The sequence below is a fragment of the Salmo trutta genome, chromosome 28 (assembly GCF_901001165.1).
Source record: "Salmo trutta chromosome 28, fSalTru1.1, whole genome shotgun sequence".
NCBI lineage: Eukaryota > Metazoa > Chordata > Actinopteri > Salmoniformes > Salmonidae > Salmo > Salmo trutta.
The window spans coordinates 10,236,159-10,253,919 of record NC_042984.1 but is presented as its reverse complement, the minus strand read 5'-3'; the positions used below and the strand labels follow the sequence as shown (position 1 = coordinate 10,253,919).

The following is a 17,761-nucleotide window of genomic DNA, read 5'->3' as shown; positions in this document are numbered from 1 at the left end:
GATCATGGTGGCCCAATGTCCTATTAAGGCTACAGCCTTCCCCGTAGCTCAGTTGGTAGAGCATGGTGTTTGCAACACCAGGGTTGTGGGTTCGATTCCCACGGGGGGCCAAGTACGAAGAAAAAAACAAAAAATGTATGAAATGAAAATGAAATGTATGCGTTCACTACTGTAAGTCGCTCTGGATAAGAGCGTCTGCTAAATGACGTAAATGTAAAATGTAACTTTGTTGGGGGTTTCCTTTATTTTGTCAGTTACCTGTATATGCCACAGACAGCTCGGGGGGGGGGGGGGGGACAAGCATAAAACTATAACTTGATTATTACCAATTATTTTGGTTGAATTCTTTACTGATAACATAGGTGAGCCAATCATTAAACAACGCTCAAATCATCTTTAACATTTTTCATGAATAAACATTAAGAGGATCATGTCTAACTGGCCAATTTCAGGTAGTTGATTCTTGAATCCCAATGAGCTATTCATTTGTTCCATGAAAACCAGTGAACTGAACTGTAGCACTGTCCCAATCGGTTTGCTTAGCAACAAGAGAGGCATAAAACAGATATCTCAATCAATCACATCTTATTTCAGTCAGTCATTCATCCTTGCCGAACGTACACAAAAGAAAAAAATAAGATATTGTCGTTGTTAGTGATATCTTTGTTATGTACACAACATATGCATGTATGTTAAGTTCTATAGTGCATATGTTCCTTGTAGATCAACATCTATTGTTTAAAATCTAAAGGGCCTTAATACAGGGCCCAGTGTGCAACCTCTCCCCAGGCAGAGTAGCAAAGGAAACTAACTCCAAATAAATCACTGATTTTAAATTCTGCTAATAAGATTTGTTTACGAGGCCTAAATTATATATTTTTCCTTTTTCAAATCACTCCGAAAGATAGTTGATACTTGTTTAGAATGTTGGTTCTTTCTCCTGGATGTCCCTAGTCTTCCATTTAACTACATTAGCTAATTCATTTTCTTTCTTTCTCTGGGACAATGTTCCAGGAGGTGAGGGGTGGGGGGGTTACCACTAAGGTTGTTGCTTTTATATGCATTGATTTTCTATATATATATATATATATATATATATATATATCCACATATATATGTCACACTTTTGTTTGTTTGTTTGTTTGTTGTCAGTCATATCAGAAGTTTTACTTTGGCGATACCGGGGGGATGTTCTGCTCTTTGCCAGTGTGTCGGGGGCCTCCTTGGGGGGAGCTGCGTCGGGCCAGTTGGGGACCCCGTCTCTGTTCATGGAACTTGAGGCCCCCCTGTCTGGGGGGTCCATTGTTGCGGTAGTACCGTCCATCCCGAGAGTCACGGTCTCGATGGTCACGATCACGTGGTCGGCTCTCCTTGCACTCCCAGCCCCCATCCCTCTCTCTCTCCTGGGCCTTGTCCTGCCGGTCTCCCCTGGTGTGGTCTTCTGGGCTGGCGGTAGAGCTGGATCCTGGCTCCTCTGCCTTGTTGACGCGCTGCTCACGCAGCGGCTGGGCTGGTGTGGAGGAGGCTGGGGGGCCTGGAGGGGGGGCTCGCTGGCACACCTCGGCATAGCTGAGCTTGCGGGGCTCCTGAACGAGAGACAGAAAAAATACAAATGAGTTAACAGATGTAGATGTTTGGGCTAAGGTTAGAGAAGGGAAATCAATTACGTTTCATAAGACAAAGAAGCAATCCTTATGTAACACAGATCCATCATGTGTAAATGGCTAGAGTAGAGGTCCCGTATGATCCATGGCGTCTTACCAGTGGTGCAGGGGTAGTAGTGGTGGAGGCCAGGGTGCTCGGGGTAGCTGGTGTAGAGGACACTGTGCTGGGTTGGGGCTTGGGGCCAGGCACAGCTGGCTGTGTGGAGGGGGGTCCGGTTGGGTTGGCCCCAGAGGTAGCAGGTCTATGTGGGGTGACTTTGGGGGCTGAGGGCTCTGCCACCCTATCCCACTTCTTCTCCTGATGTGGTACACTACAGAAGAAAATTAAAAACTCCATTAGGACTGAGGCAGACCTGTACCTCCCTATTTGACCTCTACATATTATGATTGTAGTCAATTCAACCGTTACATGAAAATGCTAAGGAGCAGAATGACCAGCTGATAAGTAGAATACTTTCCACTCGTAGGACTTCAATTAGTCTCTAAACAAAGAGCACGTGAAATGACAGGACAACTGTGACCCTGAAAAAAAATGAGCCGACTTCAGCCTGTTTCCTTACCTGGGGGCTGGGACAGGGCTGGGGGGTGCGTGAGGGTGTACAGCAAGTTTGGCTGTAGGCTGAACAAGACTAGACACAGACACTGCCTCCTCATGTCCTGAGGCTGGGCCGGCACTCACTTCCTTGTTGGCTAGTTCCGTTGTCTACAGAGAGGAGGGCACACTGACGTGAGCATATGACTTGATCTGCATGTGTAACTCCCATTTTTCATTCGTGTGTCAACGTGTGATTTATACAACAGTCGGAGTTAAGTGTATCCATCTCAGTATTAAGGTATGAACAACCACATGGATCCAGTGTTTACCTTGTCCCTGTTCAGTCCTCGCACCACATCAGACATCCTGTTCTCCAGTAGGGGCTCTCCCTGGGTACTGGCCACACAGCCCGGCAGCGGGGGGAAACTAGTAGTAGCCAGGTCAAACTTAGGGGGCGCCACCTTTACCTCAGCCAGAGGGATGGGTCTCTGGAAGGACCAAGAGAGAACATTATAAACATGTTAATGCCCTCAACGAGGAAATTCATTATGCACCATAAAACTCAAATGTACAGCCACACAATGTAACAGACATTAAACCATAAGCTTAAAAACAACAGACAATGCACCAGGAAGTAGATAACCGGTTTGGTCCTAATTAAATACGTTATTCAAAAGCTAACTCGACATTATTACTGTAGTTCATTTTGTAACATTACCGTGATCCGCTCGTCCTCTCTCCTCCTTCGCGTGCCTCTGTATGTCGTCCTTCTGTAATGGAGGACAGAAGAGATGCTTCTCTTTTAGAGATGGTGCTGAAATTTGTACACTTGGTTCTCTGTAAACTGGTTGGTTTTACATTCTCCATTTCAGACCTTCAGATCTCATAATCTTAGCGCTCATCGGGACAGGTGCAGAAGATAATAGCTTCGGGGAGAGGAGGAGAAGAGGTAGAGAGGAGGAGCAGAGGTACAGGAGAAAGAATCCCAAAGCCATTCTCACTCCACAGCCTGATTTCCCTCCTGTGCATCAAGTTGTCATCACTAGGTCTGAGATGACTCAAAGGAATTCACCACTTCAAAAACCCAACTTCATTGTTCCAATGGGGGGGGGGACAATACCTCACTGTGTGTTACGTTTTTACCAGTTAAAACACCAAGGTTAATAATAGTGTCAGCCTCACCTTCCGCGTACAGACATGCTTCCGTCATCGTTGGGGTCCGAGGAGGTGGAGGAGAGGTGGGGGAAGGTTGAGATTGGGTCCGGAGGTGTCTGGGTCTGCAGGGGCCCAGGGTTGGTGGTGGGGGGCTGAGGGCTCCTCAGGCCAGTCAAGCTCTCCAGGGGGACAGGGGCCACTTCACCTGGTCTCCCCACCTGGGGTTTCACATGGTTCCTGGAGGACGAAGGAGATGTGATAACAGATCCGACCAGGTTTAGATACATCTGGGTCGTATTCAATAGGCCCCAAACACAAAACTGACAAACAGGGAGGGACTTCCAGTACTAAACCAAAAAGAAAAATGTAATTGTTGCAAACTGTTTTACTACGGTGTGCCCTAATGAATACGACCCAGAGTTAGAGGCTAATCTTGGCACAACTGGGACGGGAATATGTGGTGGGCAATAAAATAATAGCATGCAGTATGTTGGCCAACTCCTGATGACAAATACAGAGGCAAGCAAAGAAAACCACAAAAAGATGAACTTGGTAAGAGAGTATTACAATACTTCCTCTTTTCCCCTTCCTTCCATTGGTTCGTTTTTTCCAATCCATACTTGAAGACCTTCAGATTTCAATCTTAGCACTCATTGGGACAGATATAGATAAATAAATTCAATGAGAGGGAGAGGACCAGACCTAATCTCTACAGCCTGCACTTCCTCTATGAACATCAATTCTTTCATCTTAAGGTCCAACCAGTGTTTGCATAAAAGTACAATAGAACGTGACACTTTCATTGTGTGTTCCTGCTATGGTCGGATTCTTAGAAATGTAAACTCAGCAAAAAAAGAAAATGGCCCTTTTTCAGGACCCTGTCTTTCAAAGATAATTCATAAAAATCCAAATAACTTCCAAGCTTTTCATTGTAAAGGGTTTAAACACTGTTTCCCATGCTTGTTCAAACAACCATAAACAATAAATAAACATGCACCTGTGGAACGGTCACTATGACACTAACAGCTTACAGACGGTAGGCAATTAAGGTCACAGTTATGAAAACTTAGGACACTAAAGAGGACTTTCTACTGACTCTGAAAAACACCAAAAGAAAGATGTCCAGGGTCCCTGCTCATCTGTGTGAACGTGCCTTAGGCATGCTGCAAGGAGGCATGAGGACTGCAGATGTGGCCAGGGAAATAAATTGCAATGTCCGTCTTGTGAGACGCCTAAGACAGCGCTACAGGGAGACAGGACAGACAGCTGATCATCCTCGCAGTGGCAGACCACGTGTAGCAACACCTGCACATGATCGGTCCATCTGAACATCACACCTGTAGGACAGGTACAGGATGACAACAACTGCCTGAGTTACACACTCACAATCCCTCCATCAGTGCTCAGACTCTCAGCCTATTGCGGACAGAGGCTGGACTGAGGTCTTGTAGGCCTGTTGCAAGGCAGGTCCTCACCAGACATCACCGGCAACAACGTCGCTTATGGGCACAAACCCACCGTCGCTTGGCCAAACAGGACTGGCAAAAAGTGCTCTTCACTGACGAGTCGCGGTTTTGTCTCACCTGGGATGATGGTCGGATTCGCGTTTATCGTTGAAGGAATGAGCTTTACATCGAGGCCTGTACTCTGGAGCGGGATCAATTTGGAGGTGGAGGGTCCGTCATGGTCTGGGGCGGTGTGTCACAGCATCAACAAACTGAGCTTGTTGACATTGCAGGCAATCTCAAACGCTGTGCTTTACAGGGAAGACATCCTCCTCCTTCATGTGGTACCCTTCCTGTAGGCTCATCCTGACATGACCCTCCAGCATGACAATGCCACCAGTCATACTGCTCGTTCTGTGCGTGATTTCTGGCAAGACGGCAGTCAGTGTTCTGTCATGGCCAGCGAAGAGCCCGGATCTCAATCCCATTGAGCACGTCTGGGACCTGTTGGATCGGAGGGTGAGGGCTAGGGCCATTCCCCCCAGAAATGTCCGGGAACTTGCAGATGCCTTGGTGGAAGAGTGGGGTAACATCTCACAGCAAGAACTGGCACATCTGGTGCAGTCCATGAGGAGAAGATACACTGCAGTACTTAATGCAGCTGGTGGCAACACCAGATACTGACTGTTACTTTTGATTTTGACCCCCCCTTTGTTCAGAGATACATTATTCCATTTATGTTATTCACATGTCTGTGGAACTTGTTCAGCTTATGTCTCAGTTGTTGAATCTTATGTTCATACAAAATATTTACACATGTTAAGTTTGCTGAAAATAAAAGCAGTTCACAGTGAGAGGACATTTCTTTTTTTGCTGAGTTTATTTATTAAAAAGCAGTGGATGCATTTCTCAATGTAAACCACCAAACACTATTAAAAAGTGGTTTCCTGTACCAGTTCTCCAGCTCAAATTAGATTACTTTTTAATTCAGGTTGAAATGGCAGTTGACAAATGAAAATGTACCAGACAAATATTTTAGACTGACCAAATCTCAATTCCCCTGGCTACAGCAGCTAGTGGTCTTATTTATACAGTCATCATATGAATCAGATGTCATAGGATCTCACTCACTTCTTAGTAAAGGACATACAGCGAGAGAAAAAAGCATTTGATCCCCTGCTGATTTTGTACTTTTGCCCACTGATAAAGAAAGTCTATAATTTTAATGGTAGGTTTATTTGAACAGTGAGAGACAATAACAAAAAAAATCCAGAAAAACGCATGTCAAAAATGTTATAAATTGATTTGCATTTTAATGAGGGAAATAAGTATTTGACCCCCTCTCAATCAGAAAGATTTCTGTCTCCCAGGTGTCTTTTATACAGGTAACGAGCTGAGATTAGGAGCACACTCTTAAAGGGAGTGCTCCTAATCTCCGCTTGTTACCTGTATAAAAGACACCTGTCCACAGAAGCAATCAATCAGATTCCAAACTCTCCACCATGGCCAAGACCAAAGAGCTCTCCAGGGATGTCAGGGACAAGATTGTAGACCTACACAAGGCTGGAATGGGCTACAAGACCATGGCCAAACAGCTTGATGAGAAGGTGACAACAGTTGGTGCGATTATTCGCAAATGGAAGAAACACAAAAGAACTGTCAATCTCCCTTGGCCTGGGGCTCCATGCAAGATCTCCCCTCGTGGAGTTGCAATGATCATGAGAACGGTGAGGAATCAGCCCAGAACTACACGGGAGGATCTTGTCAATGATCTCAAGGCAGCTGGGACCATAGTCACCAAGAAAACTATTGGTAACACACGACGCCATGAAGGACTGAAATCCTGCAGCGCCCGCAAGGTCGCTCTGCTCAAGAAAGCACATATACATGCCCGTCTGAAGTTTGCCATTGAACATCTGAACGATTCAGAGGACAACTGGGTGAAAGTGTTGTGGTCAGATGAGACCAAAATGGAGCTCTTTGGCATCAACTCAACTTGCCGTGTTTGGAGGAGGAGGAATGCTGCCTATGACCCCAAGAACACCATCCCCACCGTCAAACATGGAGGTGGAAACATTACGCTTTGAGGGTGTTTTTCTGCTAAGGGGACAGGACAACTTCACTGCATCAAAGGGACGATGGACTGGGCCATGTACCGTCAAATCTTGGGTGAGAACTTCCTTCCCTCAGCCAGGGCATTGAAAATGGGTCGTGGATGGGTATTCCAGCATGACAATGACCCAAAACACACAGCCAAGGCAACAAAGGAGTGGCTCAAGAAGAAGCACATTAAGGTCCTGGAGTGGCCTAGCCAGTCTCCAGACCTTAATCCCATAGAAAATCTGTGGAGGGAGCTGAAGGTTCGAGTTCCCAAACTTCAACCTCGAAACCTTAATGACTTGGAGAAGATCTGCAAAGAGGAGTGGGACAAAATCCCTCCTGAGATGTGCGCAAACCTGGTGACCAACTACAAGAAACGTCTGACCTCTGTGATTGCCAACAAGGGTTTTGCCACCAAGTACTAAGTCATGTTTTGCAGAGGGGTCAAATACTTATTTCCTCATTAAAATGCAAATCAATTTATAACATTTTTGACATGGGTTTTTCTGGATTTTTTAGTTGTTATTCTGTCTCATTGTTCAAATAAACCTACCATTAAAATTATAGACTGATCATTTCTTCGTCAGTGGGCAAACGTACAAAATCAGCAGGGGATCAAATACTTTTCCCCCCCTCACTGTATGTATTTGGTAACATGACTACATTACCAAAGTACAGCTGTAATAATGAAACGTCTAAATTAAACTTAAGAGATAAATGAAGAGAAACCAGACGGATGGATGGTCAGGATGATGAGAGAAACAGTTGACTAAATGGAGGGCTAGGTCACTTAACCTAACTATGATCTGGCCCATATACTATAGCTCATATAAACAGCGTCTAAACATAAGTTACGTCAAATGAATTAACAAATCCTAGCTGTCCATTGTGCAAGAACATACTGTATCTTAACATTGATAACGCTAAAGGTAATGAGATGTTATGAACTTACATATCTTGCTCTTAGAGCCAAGGCTTGGGCCCAGTTCTAGATTTAGCCATTAGGTTGTAGACTGGTATGGTAAGAGATGGGTTAAAACTGAACTGTTATGAACTGACAAAGCGATGAAGCTGATTCTAGACAGTATAATGGCTGTACCTGAAGGTATTTATTACTTTCTTTCTTGAATAGAGGGGGACACTGTGGGGACAGACCGTAAGAGAACAGGGAGTGGTTCAGTCAGTAATACCCATAAACTATTCATATGGAAATGCATCCTCTCTGGTTTTATGGAAGCCTAAATGGCGTATACACTGCATTCAGAAAGTATTCAGACCCCTTGACTTAGTCCACATTGTTAAGTTACAGCCTTATTCTAAAATGTATTAAATAATTTTTTCCCCCCCTCATCAATCTACACACAATACCCCATAATGGCAAAGCAAAAACAGGTTTAGATATTGTTTTATATAAAATATCACATTTAAATAAATATTCAGACCCTTTACTCATTACTTTGTTTTAGCACCTTTGGCAGCGATTAGTCACGATTCTTCTTGTGTATGATGCTACAAGCTTGGCACACGTGCATTTGGGGCGTTTCTCCTATTCTTATCTGCAAATACTTTGAAGCTCTGTCAGCTTGGATGGGGAGCGTTGCTGCACAGCCATTTTCAGGTCTCTCCAGAGATGTTCGATCGGGTTCAAGTCTGGGCTCTGGCTGGGCCACTCAAGGACATTTCAGAGACTTGTCTCGAAGCCACGCCTGCATTGTCTTGTCTGTGTGCTTTGGGTCGTTGTCCTGTTGGAAGGTGAACCTTCACCCCAGTCTGAGGTCCTGAGTGTTCTGGAGCAGGTTTTCATCAAGGATCTCTCTGTTCATCTTTCCCTCGAACCTGACTAGTCTCCCAGTACCTGCCACTGAAAAACATCCCCACAGCATGATGCTGCCACCACCATGCTTCACTGCAGTGGTGGTGCCAGGTTTCCTCCAGACATGACGCTTGGCATTCAGGCCAAAGAGTTCAATATTGGTTTCATCCGACCAGAGAATCGTGTTTCTCATGTTTTGAGAGTTTAAGAACTCTGTCAGAGTGACCATGTTCTTGGTCACCTCCCTGAACAAGGCCCCTCTCCCCCGATTGCTCAGTTTGGCCGGGCGGCCAGCTCTAGGAAGAGTCTCGATGGTTCCAAACTTCTTCCATTTAAGAATGCCGGAGGCCACTGTGTTCTTGGGGAACGTCAATGCTGCATAAATGTTTTGGTGCCCTTCCTCAGACCTGTGCCTCGACACAATCCTGTCTCGGAGCTCTACGGACATTTCTTTAGACCTCATGGCTTGGTTTTTGCTCTGATGTGCCCGGTCAACTGTGGGACCTTGTATAGACAGGTGTGTACCTTTCCAAATCATGTCCAATCAATTGAATTTACCACAGGTGGACTCCAATCAAGTTGTAGAAACATATCAAGGATGATCAATGGAAACATAATGCACCTGAGCTCAATTGAGTCTCATAGCAAAGGGTCTAAATACATATGTAAATACGTTACCTGTTTTACATTTTTTTGCCCTTGATCTCCCCAATGGTATCCAATTGGTAGTTACAGTCTTGTCCCATCGCTGGAACTCCCGTACGGACTCGGGAGACGACGTGTCCTCAGAGAGCCGCGTGTCCTCAGAAACACTACCGCGCCAAGCCGCACTGCTTCTTGACACAATGCCCGCTTAACCCAGAAGCCAGCCGCACCAACGTGTCAGAATAAAACACCATACAGCTAGTGACCGTGTCAGCGTGCATGTGCCCGGCCCGCCACAGGAGTCGATAGAGCGCAATGGGACTGTTGTGCACCGCCTCATGGGTCTCCAGGTCGCGCCCGGCTGCGACACAGCTTGGAATCGAACCAGGATCTGTAGTGACACAGCTAGCACTGCCTTAGACCACTGCACCACTCGGGAGGCCCTGTTTTTTTTATGTTTAATAATTTAGCAAAAGCTTCTACAAACCTGTTTTTGCTTTGTCATTATGGGGTACTGTGTGTAGATTGATGAGGAATTTTGTTTATTTAATACAGTTTAGAATAAGGTTGTAAACGTAACAAAATGTGGAAAAAGTCAAGGGGCCTGAACACTTTCCGAAGGCACTGTATATATCTTACGGCCACAGACTCATGAACATAAATTAATTTATATACGCATTCATCAACGGTCAGTCAAAAGTTTAACCCAAGTCAACCCTTTTTGGACGAGCAGCATACGTTAACGGCAGACATACTAGACCAACTTTCAACATACCGGTTTCTGTTGAAGGGGCGAGTTATGTGCAGGGAGTTGTTGCCAGTCTTGTAGTGTCCAGGAGAACTGAATCCATTCACAAAGCCACTATTGGGAAATGGTGCCTGGAGAGATGGGAAAAGGAAGAACAAATATATATATATATATTTTTTTTTTCTTCTTAGACAGATTTTCTCCTTGTCTGATCAGCCTAACCTCATGACAAACAGAGGGGTTGGAAGCACAGGGTCAGCCGCAGTGTACAGCAATCCCCTTTATACAGATCAATGTTGAACAAGCAATAACGTAATAAAATATTTTTTCATTGTAAATTACTTCTCTTGTACATGAGATGACATCAATAAGACTAACCTATATAAATGAATGAAGTTATTGTTAACACAATTTACTAGGATTAGTTTATAGCGTTCTGCATCTCATCAAATATTTTCTATATTATTTATAACACCATTTAAAAGGATAAAGTCTACGATGCTCACCAGCGGAGTCTCGAAGTAGGGTGTAGGAGAGGTTGTCCAGGACTGTGGTACGATGCCGTAGAGAGGGTACTGCTGCTGAGGGCTGTAGACGTGCTGCATGTACAGGTTAGGGTTGTACTGGGTCTGGGTCGGGGCAGACTGCTGGGCTGTGTACAGGCTGCTGTCCATGCTACGGTAGCCATTCTTAGCAAAGAACGTGTTGATGGCTTTTATCCTCGCCTGGAAGGAAGAAGTAAAATGAAGAAAAAAAGAACCTTGTGAAATGCGTCTTTGGCTTCACAACATGATTGAGAAGGGAGGAGAGATCAATAAAGGGACGTGCTAGTTGAGGGAAATTGCAGACTTAACTGGCAAGTGATTGATAGTGTCATAATGCAACTCACCATGATAGGTTTTCCCTGAAATGTTTTCACCTCTTCTCTTAGATATCTGTGTGCCTGAAAAGGTCAGAAAGACTCAGACAGGCAGTAATTCCAGAACTCTTTTCAACAAAATTGGGACTGATAACAGCTTCATGCCCATTACACCAATCAGAAGCCTTAACACCGCTTTATAAACCAATCAGATCCAGCTTACCTGTTGAGCATCAGTGTCAGATTGGAATGTGATGTACCAGTTGTTGTTGTGCGCAAACTCTACACTAATCACTTTCGGACAGTCGTCACTTTTAAAGAGAGCCTCCACTTCCTTAGGGAACAAAGAAGAAAAATGTAATTAAATACAGCAAATAAGATTAAATACAGCAAATGTGCCAGCGTTGTGACAGACGGAGGCGTACTTACACCAATTCACCTTTTTCAATAATAAGACATCGTCTGTAACATGGTTGTGTATTGATTATAACATGACTAACATGGTTGTCTTACCTCTACAGGTGTTGTCTCAGGAACCTCCCTCAGTATGATGATGCAGCGTTTGTGATCAGGACGCACCTTCTCTCCTTGCTCATCCACCTGAACCATTGGAGAGGCTGAGAACCACAAGCATGTCAGGCTCAGGGACACAAATGACACCATTATCGATCCACATACAGTAACTAGCATCGTAGTTGGGGGGGGGGGGGGTCCATCCCTCTTCTACACTGCCCTAAACATAGTGCCCTAGGTGCGTTAAAAAAAATCCATACCATTCGATCTCAAGCCCACATGGTCCCAGAACTGTTTGTGCAGTCTTGCCAACTCCTATGGTTACGGTATTACCATAGGAGTTGGCAAGAAAAGACAAAAACAGATTAGGGACCAAGTTACATGGTTCCAAAAAAGTAGGAAAAAATACAAATAAAACAAAAAAGGTTTAGTCCCCTTACATCGGAGCACGTCCAGGATGAGCTCCATGTCAGTAGTGAGGGCCTTGATGTTCTCCATGCTGGCTATGGTCCATATGGGGACAAACTGGTCACTGTCCATCTGGGACATCAGGTATAGGTCCTTGGACAGGTTCTCCCTACACAACAAACGAGGGACAAACGTCAAATCATAAAAGATGCATGCTATCAACCATGCACACGTATTCGAAGGAATACACTTATTACAATTACTTATCCAAAAACCACAAGACTCTGGGTCATTCAGTAGGGCATAATGTAGTAAAATGTTTTGCAACTAAAAAATACAAGCAGTTTTTATTGGATAAGTTCAGGTAATATCTCCTGTTTCAAACATAGGAACAACTACGCTCACCTAGATGTAGAACACCTAACCTAAAAAAACATGTGTCCTCACCGAGAGAAGTAGAACTCCAGCTCTTTCTTGAGGGACTCTGTCAGGTTCTCTGATGAGAGGGGCTGTTCCTCTGTCAGCTTGGTCTCCCCTTCAAACCAACATGTGTTCAGTGAGTATGTAATATTGTCAGATAATTACATGAGGTCTGAAAAGACATCCGTAAGAGGTCTGCCCAGATAATGCATTTGTAACCGTCTTGTAATTTGTCAGTGAGAAACCTTGTGTCAAGGCTATGATCGACTAATTATAAGAGTCTTAATCTTATGGTGGATTATGGATACTGTAGTTTAGTCCACCATGCTTTATAACTAACCCAAGGTCCCAGTTGTAGTCTCAGCAGGGGTGAAGGCCAGGTCTGGAGGATCCATGCCGTTCACAGTGATCTCAGCTGTGGCTGCTGCGGAGCCGCTGTCCTCCAGGGTGGTGAAGCCTACGCTGTACGGTTTACAACCGGTGGAGGGCACAGACTCTGAATAACCTGGATGGGAGAGAGTGGGAGCAACAGGGGTGCCATTATTATTACATTTAGTAGTTAAGAGAATAATTGTGTAAAAATGTTACGAATATTTAGTCGCCCATTTGAGATCCTAACTGCCTACATTGAGACGGAAAGAGAGTGCAACAGGGGGTCTATAGGCCTGCACTGGGACGGAAAGAGGGTCTATAGGCCTGCACTGGGACGGAAAGAGGGTCTATAGGCCTGCACTGGGACGGAAAGAGGGTCTATAGGCCTGCACTGGGACGGAAAGAGGGTCTATAGGCCTGCACTGGGACGGAAAGAGGGTCTATAGGCCTGCACTGGGACGGAAAGAGGGTCTATAGGCCTGCACTGGGACGGAAAGAGGGTCTATAGGCCTGCACTGGGACGGAGAGGGGTCTATAGGCCTGCACTGGGACGGAGAGGGGTCTATAGGCCTGCACTGGGACGGAGAGGGGTCTATAGGCCTGCACTGGGACGGAGAGGGGTCTATAGGCCTGCACTGGGACGGAGAGGGGTCTATAGGCCTGCACTGGGACGGAGAGGGGTCTATAGGCCTGCACTGGGACGGAAAGGGGTCTATAGGCCTGCACTGGGACGGAAAGGGGTCTATAGGCCTGCACTGGGACGGAAAGGGGTCTATAGGCCTGCACTGGGACGGAAAGGGGTCTATAGGCCTGCACTGGGACGGAAAGGGGTCTATAGGCCTGCACTGGGACGGAAAGGGGTCTATAGGCCTGCACTGGGACGGAGAGGGGTCTATAGGCCTGCACTGGGACGGAAAGAGGGTCTATAGGCCTGCACTGGGACGGAAAGAGGGTCTATAGGCCTGCACTGGGACGGAGAGGGGTCTATAGGCCTGCACTGGGACGGAGAGGGGTCTATAGGCCTGCACTGGGACGGAGAGGGGTCTATAGGCCTGCACTGGGACGGAGAGGGGTCTATAGGCCTGCACTGGGACGGAGAGGGGTCTATAGGCCTGCACTGGGACGGAAAGGGGTCTATAGGCCTGCACTGGGACGGAAAGGGGTCTATAGGCCTGCACTGGGACGGAAAGGGGTCTATAGGCCTGCACTGGGACGGAAAGGGGTCTATAGGCCTGCACTGGGACGGAGAGGGGTCTATAGGCCTGCACTGGGACGGAGAGGGGTCTATAGGCCTGCACTGGGACGGAGAGGGGTCTATAGGCCTGCACTGGGACGGAGAGGGGTCTATAGGCCTGCACTGGGACTTGACTTCCTATATGTCTCCTGCTGCACCCTCTCGGCCCTTTTCAATAAAGAGAGATGATGTTCTCAATAAAAACAGTCCTAGAGATTTCAGTACATGTGGCATTGATATCATGTATGGTACAGTATATGTATTGGTAGGTGCTTCCTGTTGTCAGCAATAATAGCTTATCGTGGACTAATAAAGTTTATTGAATTGATTTGGTGGATAAGATGACAGTTCCTTACAATGTAAAAGCACTTTGAACATTTGGAAAAGCATTATATAAATCCAATCAATTATGCTTATGATTCTTAGGTAGGGTGCCAGCAACGACAGGGTTGTGGGTTCAATTCCTACTGGAGCAAAATATATAGTTTTTATTTTATACGTGCTTTATACACAACTATAAGTTAGTTTGGCTAAAAGAGCCTGCTAAATGGTATAAACAGTAATATTATATGTTATTAAACCGTATATAGAATTCTATGTTATTTCTCACCTTCAGTGATGTCAGCTGGGGACCACTGTGCTCCATCGGGGCCGTCGGCAGGGGCCTGCCACACCTTGGCATTGGGGTTCAGACCTGCGCCCTTGGAGGTGACCTTGGAACAGGGACAATGATAACAGACAATGGAACATATGGATTGAAAAATGCATATATAAAGCTGCTCCAATCCAAGTCAACATTAAATAGATTTACATGATGTATGTTACTGTTCATTACACCATACACAGTGATACATACTGATAAAAGCAGGATGTTCTCTTTACGGAGTGTCCTCTGATTGGTCCCATCCCAACAAGGGAAATACACATGACCTCATTAGCATTTACACATACAGAAAACAAAACAACCCAAATCCGGTTGAATGTATGTTTTAGATTGACTCGGTTCTCAGTAAACAGAGTTTATTAGAAAATCCTTGAAATTGTGCATGCTGCAAATTGGTTTAACAGTTGTACTATGCAATTATGCATCACTGGCAGTGGAATGTAGCCGGCAGGTAGCCTAGTGGTTAGAGCGTTGGACTAGTAACCGGAAGGTTGCTAGATCGAATCCCCAAGCTGAAAAGGTAAAAATCTGTCGTTCTGCCCCTGAACAAGGCAGTTAGCCTAGGAACAGTGTGTTGTCATTGAAAATAAGAATTTGTTCTTAACTGACTTGCCTAGTTAAATAAAGAGGTACAATAAAATAAAAACCATCATGTAACTAATCACATTTATTCGGGATTACAGTCTCAGCATTTACTGAAATACAATACATCAATAAAACAAATGTCAACCGAATTGGATATGTATCAAACGCCTAAAAAAACGGCTACATTTGTTTCCGTGATGTAAGCATTGGCACAACACACAAACCCCCAACCCGAAAGACGCATAAAACACGTAAGCCACCAATTGAAATGGTGGTCGATTCCCACACATGTTTTTCCTTCCAACCACAGAGTGATAAATATTATCAGTCACTGGCGACTCGCGAGTATGTTGTTCGGCCTACATTTAACACAATAAAAGATGCTTACCTCAAGAAATAAAATCATTTTATTTGACTTCCTTGATAACTAATATGTAAGACGCATATAATATAATGCGAGCAACAGAGAAAAGCAGAACTTGAGATGCTTTACTTTGTAGTTTAAAGTTGAACATGCGGCTCTTCTCCACATGTCTCTACAGAGAACCCGCTCTCTTCCGCACGCTTACCGCCAACTCGAAATGCACAACGGCTGTTGGCAGACAGCTTTGTCAATCTCAAACCCGAGCAAATAGAAGGAGTGTGTTGCTCCTGCTACCCCTGCTGGTGAGCACCTCAACATTTCTGATGATACTTGAGGCACGTGCCACTTCCTCCCTGTGTTCTAGAATCGATAGAAAATTCGGGAATTAGTATTCTATCCGAGAGCACGGGCGGGTCCCCAGACGACACACTTTTAAAGGATTGGGTGGATTTTTTAATAAAATCTCGACACTAATCCCAATAAGGCGTAGAAATCTCTTGTTGAGCTGTCAATTATGTTGAGTGGGTGTGAGACAATAGGTCGTAGCCAGGGGGTGTCAAAATGTAATTTGATCTGTTTCACTGTAGGTAGGTAGTGGCACGTGTAAAGAAATAAATAATAATAAGGCAACCTTCCACTGGGAGTCGTTCCTAGTGACCACCTGCTACAAAATCGATCTACCCTTCTCGTAGTCTACTCCCAGTAAGAGCAGCTGTCACATCTCAATATGTCCTGTTCATGATCGAGTGGTTTCCAAAATCATGTGATATGGAACAAACATTACATTGCACACATGAATTCTGTGAAAGCAGTCTCTGTCTAGCGAAACAACTCGGATTAATCTGGACATATGTGCAGTGCTAACTAGATAGCTAGCTTACTGTTGGTTGTATCTCGTTAGCCCCAGTTTTTAAAGTCGGCTGATATTTGCTGTGCTGCATAGGCCGGGTATTTGCAATGCATGTTAGTTAGCTAGTTAGAGTCTGGCGAGATTAGGCTAGTTTATGCTAGTTTTAATAAATGTGCTTAGTGGTTAGGTTGCATAGCTAGCTGGGCGATATCCGTGCCCGCCATCTCCAATCGATAGTATAATAAATATTGACACTTATGTCACTGCATAATGATTACTCAACAAATTGCTACATTTCCTAGCTTGGCTGCTAAGCTAGCAAAATCAATCGCTGCCAAAGTAGCTAACGTTAGCTGACTAAACTAAACTGGCAGAAAAACGTTACAGTTTGGCTATTTAGCTTAGCTGGCAAATTAAGTTATTGGGGGACTATTCATTACTCTAATTTCAAAGGACATAGTTAAGAACGCGTCAAACAATATATTCATGCTTTTAGCTAGACAATTTAGCTAGTTAGTCGTTACATTGTGTATCCAACGACAGCAAAACAATCATTCAGCAAAACATATGGTAACGTTAGCCATAAGTCATCTCAGTCAATTTCTCGATGTGAATCAGATTGGTAGCTAGCAGAAAATATGGCAATAGCATTAGGTAATATCCTTGGCCTCAGCCTATGACTGGTGCATGACCCTATTTAGAGAAGGGCAATGACGGCAGGCGACAAATCAAGTTGGTGGGGACGAGTTGGCAATGGCAGGGGGATGGTGTGTTGTGTGTAGACTAGCTAACGTTAGCTTAGCTAGTAGGCGTAGAGGCCGCAACTCACCATGCCGCCTGATCCTCCCCCGATCCCAAGTGGTGTCTCTTCCTCCCCACAGGTCTTCGGCCCCGGATCAGCCTCCTCCTGCAGCAGCCGCGGCTCTCCGCCCTGGTCCGAACTCATCGGCCGCTCTTGGCTCACGTCTCCCCCGTCGTTTTCCTCCCAACCCCCCGGCCCGTGGTTCCACCCCCTCGTCTCTCAAAGTACAGGTTGTTGTCTACAATCAATCGGGTTATCTCCTGCTAGACTTGTTTAGCCAACACCAAAAGATAGCTAGCTAAAACAGCCAGGGCTAGCAAGTAAGCTATCCTACTTAGCTAGCTAGTCAGCTAGATATTAATCAACGTTGGTGAATCAAGTTCGCACGACCAAATACTACAGACGAAAACTATGCCAGAGCGTGCCTCTACTTTTACCAACCACCTTTGTCACTAATGTTACTTCCCCCAAAAAATGTAACAAGCGTCAAAGCCGAAAGGCGCATTCCTAGCCGGGCGACCGAAGCGGACACGCACCTTTCCTAAGAGCAGGCAGACATTGGTAAAGGGCGCCACCGTCCCGACT

At 45.3% G+C, this 17,761-nt stretch overlaps 1 protein-coding gene across 3 annotated transcripts; it reads right to left on the bottom strand.

Moving 5' to 3' along the window:
• Window positions 1–332: 332 nt before the first annotated feature.
• larp4aa (La ribonucleoprotein 4Aa) lies at window positions 333–17,759 on the bottom strand. Of its 3 annotated transcripts, XM_029718566.1 has the most exons (17): window positions 15,549–15,757; window positions 14,768–14,803; window positions 14,522–14,624; window positions 12,646–12,810; window positions 12,333–12,420; window positions 11,918–12,054; window positions 11,478–11,581; window positions 11,188–11,298; window positions 10,995–11,048; window positions 10,612–10,830; window positions 10,133–10,236; window positions 3,382–3,591; window positions 2,918–2,969; window positions 2,529–2,687; window positions 2,225–2,367; window positions 1,762–1,975; window positions 333–1,586 (listed from the first exon to the last, which is right to left on the bottom strand). In XM_029718566.1, the coding sequence occupies exons 1-17, from the start codon at window positions 15,564–15,566 to the stop codon at window positions 1,167–1,169; spliced, it is 2,337 nt and encodes a 778-aa protein (XP_029574426.1). In that variant the 5' UTR covers window positions 15,567–15,757; the 3' UTR covers window positions 333–1,166. The 3 variants fall into 3 exon arrangements, with proteins under 3 accessions (XP_029574426.1, XP_029574427.1, XP_029574425.1); XM_029718567.1 differs by lacking the exon at window positions 14,768–14,803; XM_029718565.1 differs by lacking the exons at window positions 14,768–14,803; window positions 15,549–15,757 and adding an exon at window positions 17,204–17,759 and having other exon boundaries at window positions 391–1,586.
• Between the last annotated feature and the right edge of the window lie 2 nt (window positions 17,760–17,761).

Coding starts and splice junctions, on each gene's coding strand:
- larp4aa (XM_029718565.1), bottom strand. CDS start 17,320: ATGAGTTCGGACCAGGGCGGAGAGCCGCGGCTGCTGCAGGAGGAGGCT. Junction 2,970..3,381: donor AGCATGTCTGTACGCGGAAG/GTGAGGCTGACA, acceptor CCTCCATTACAG/AAGGACGACATACAGAGGCA. Junction 1,587..1,761: donor CTACTACCCCTGCACCACTG/GTAAGACGCCAT, acceptor TCTCTCGTTCAG/GAGCCCCGCAAGCTCAGCTA.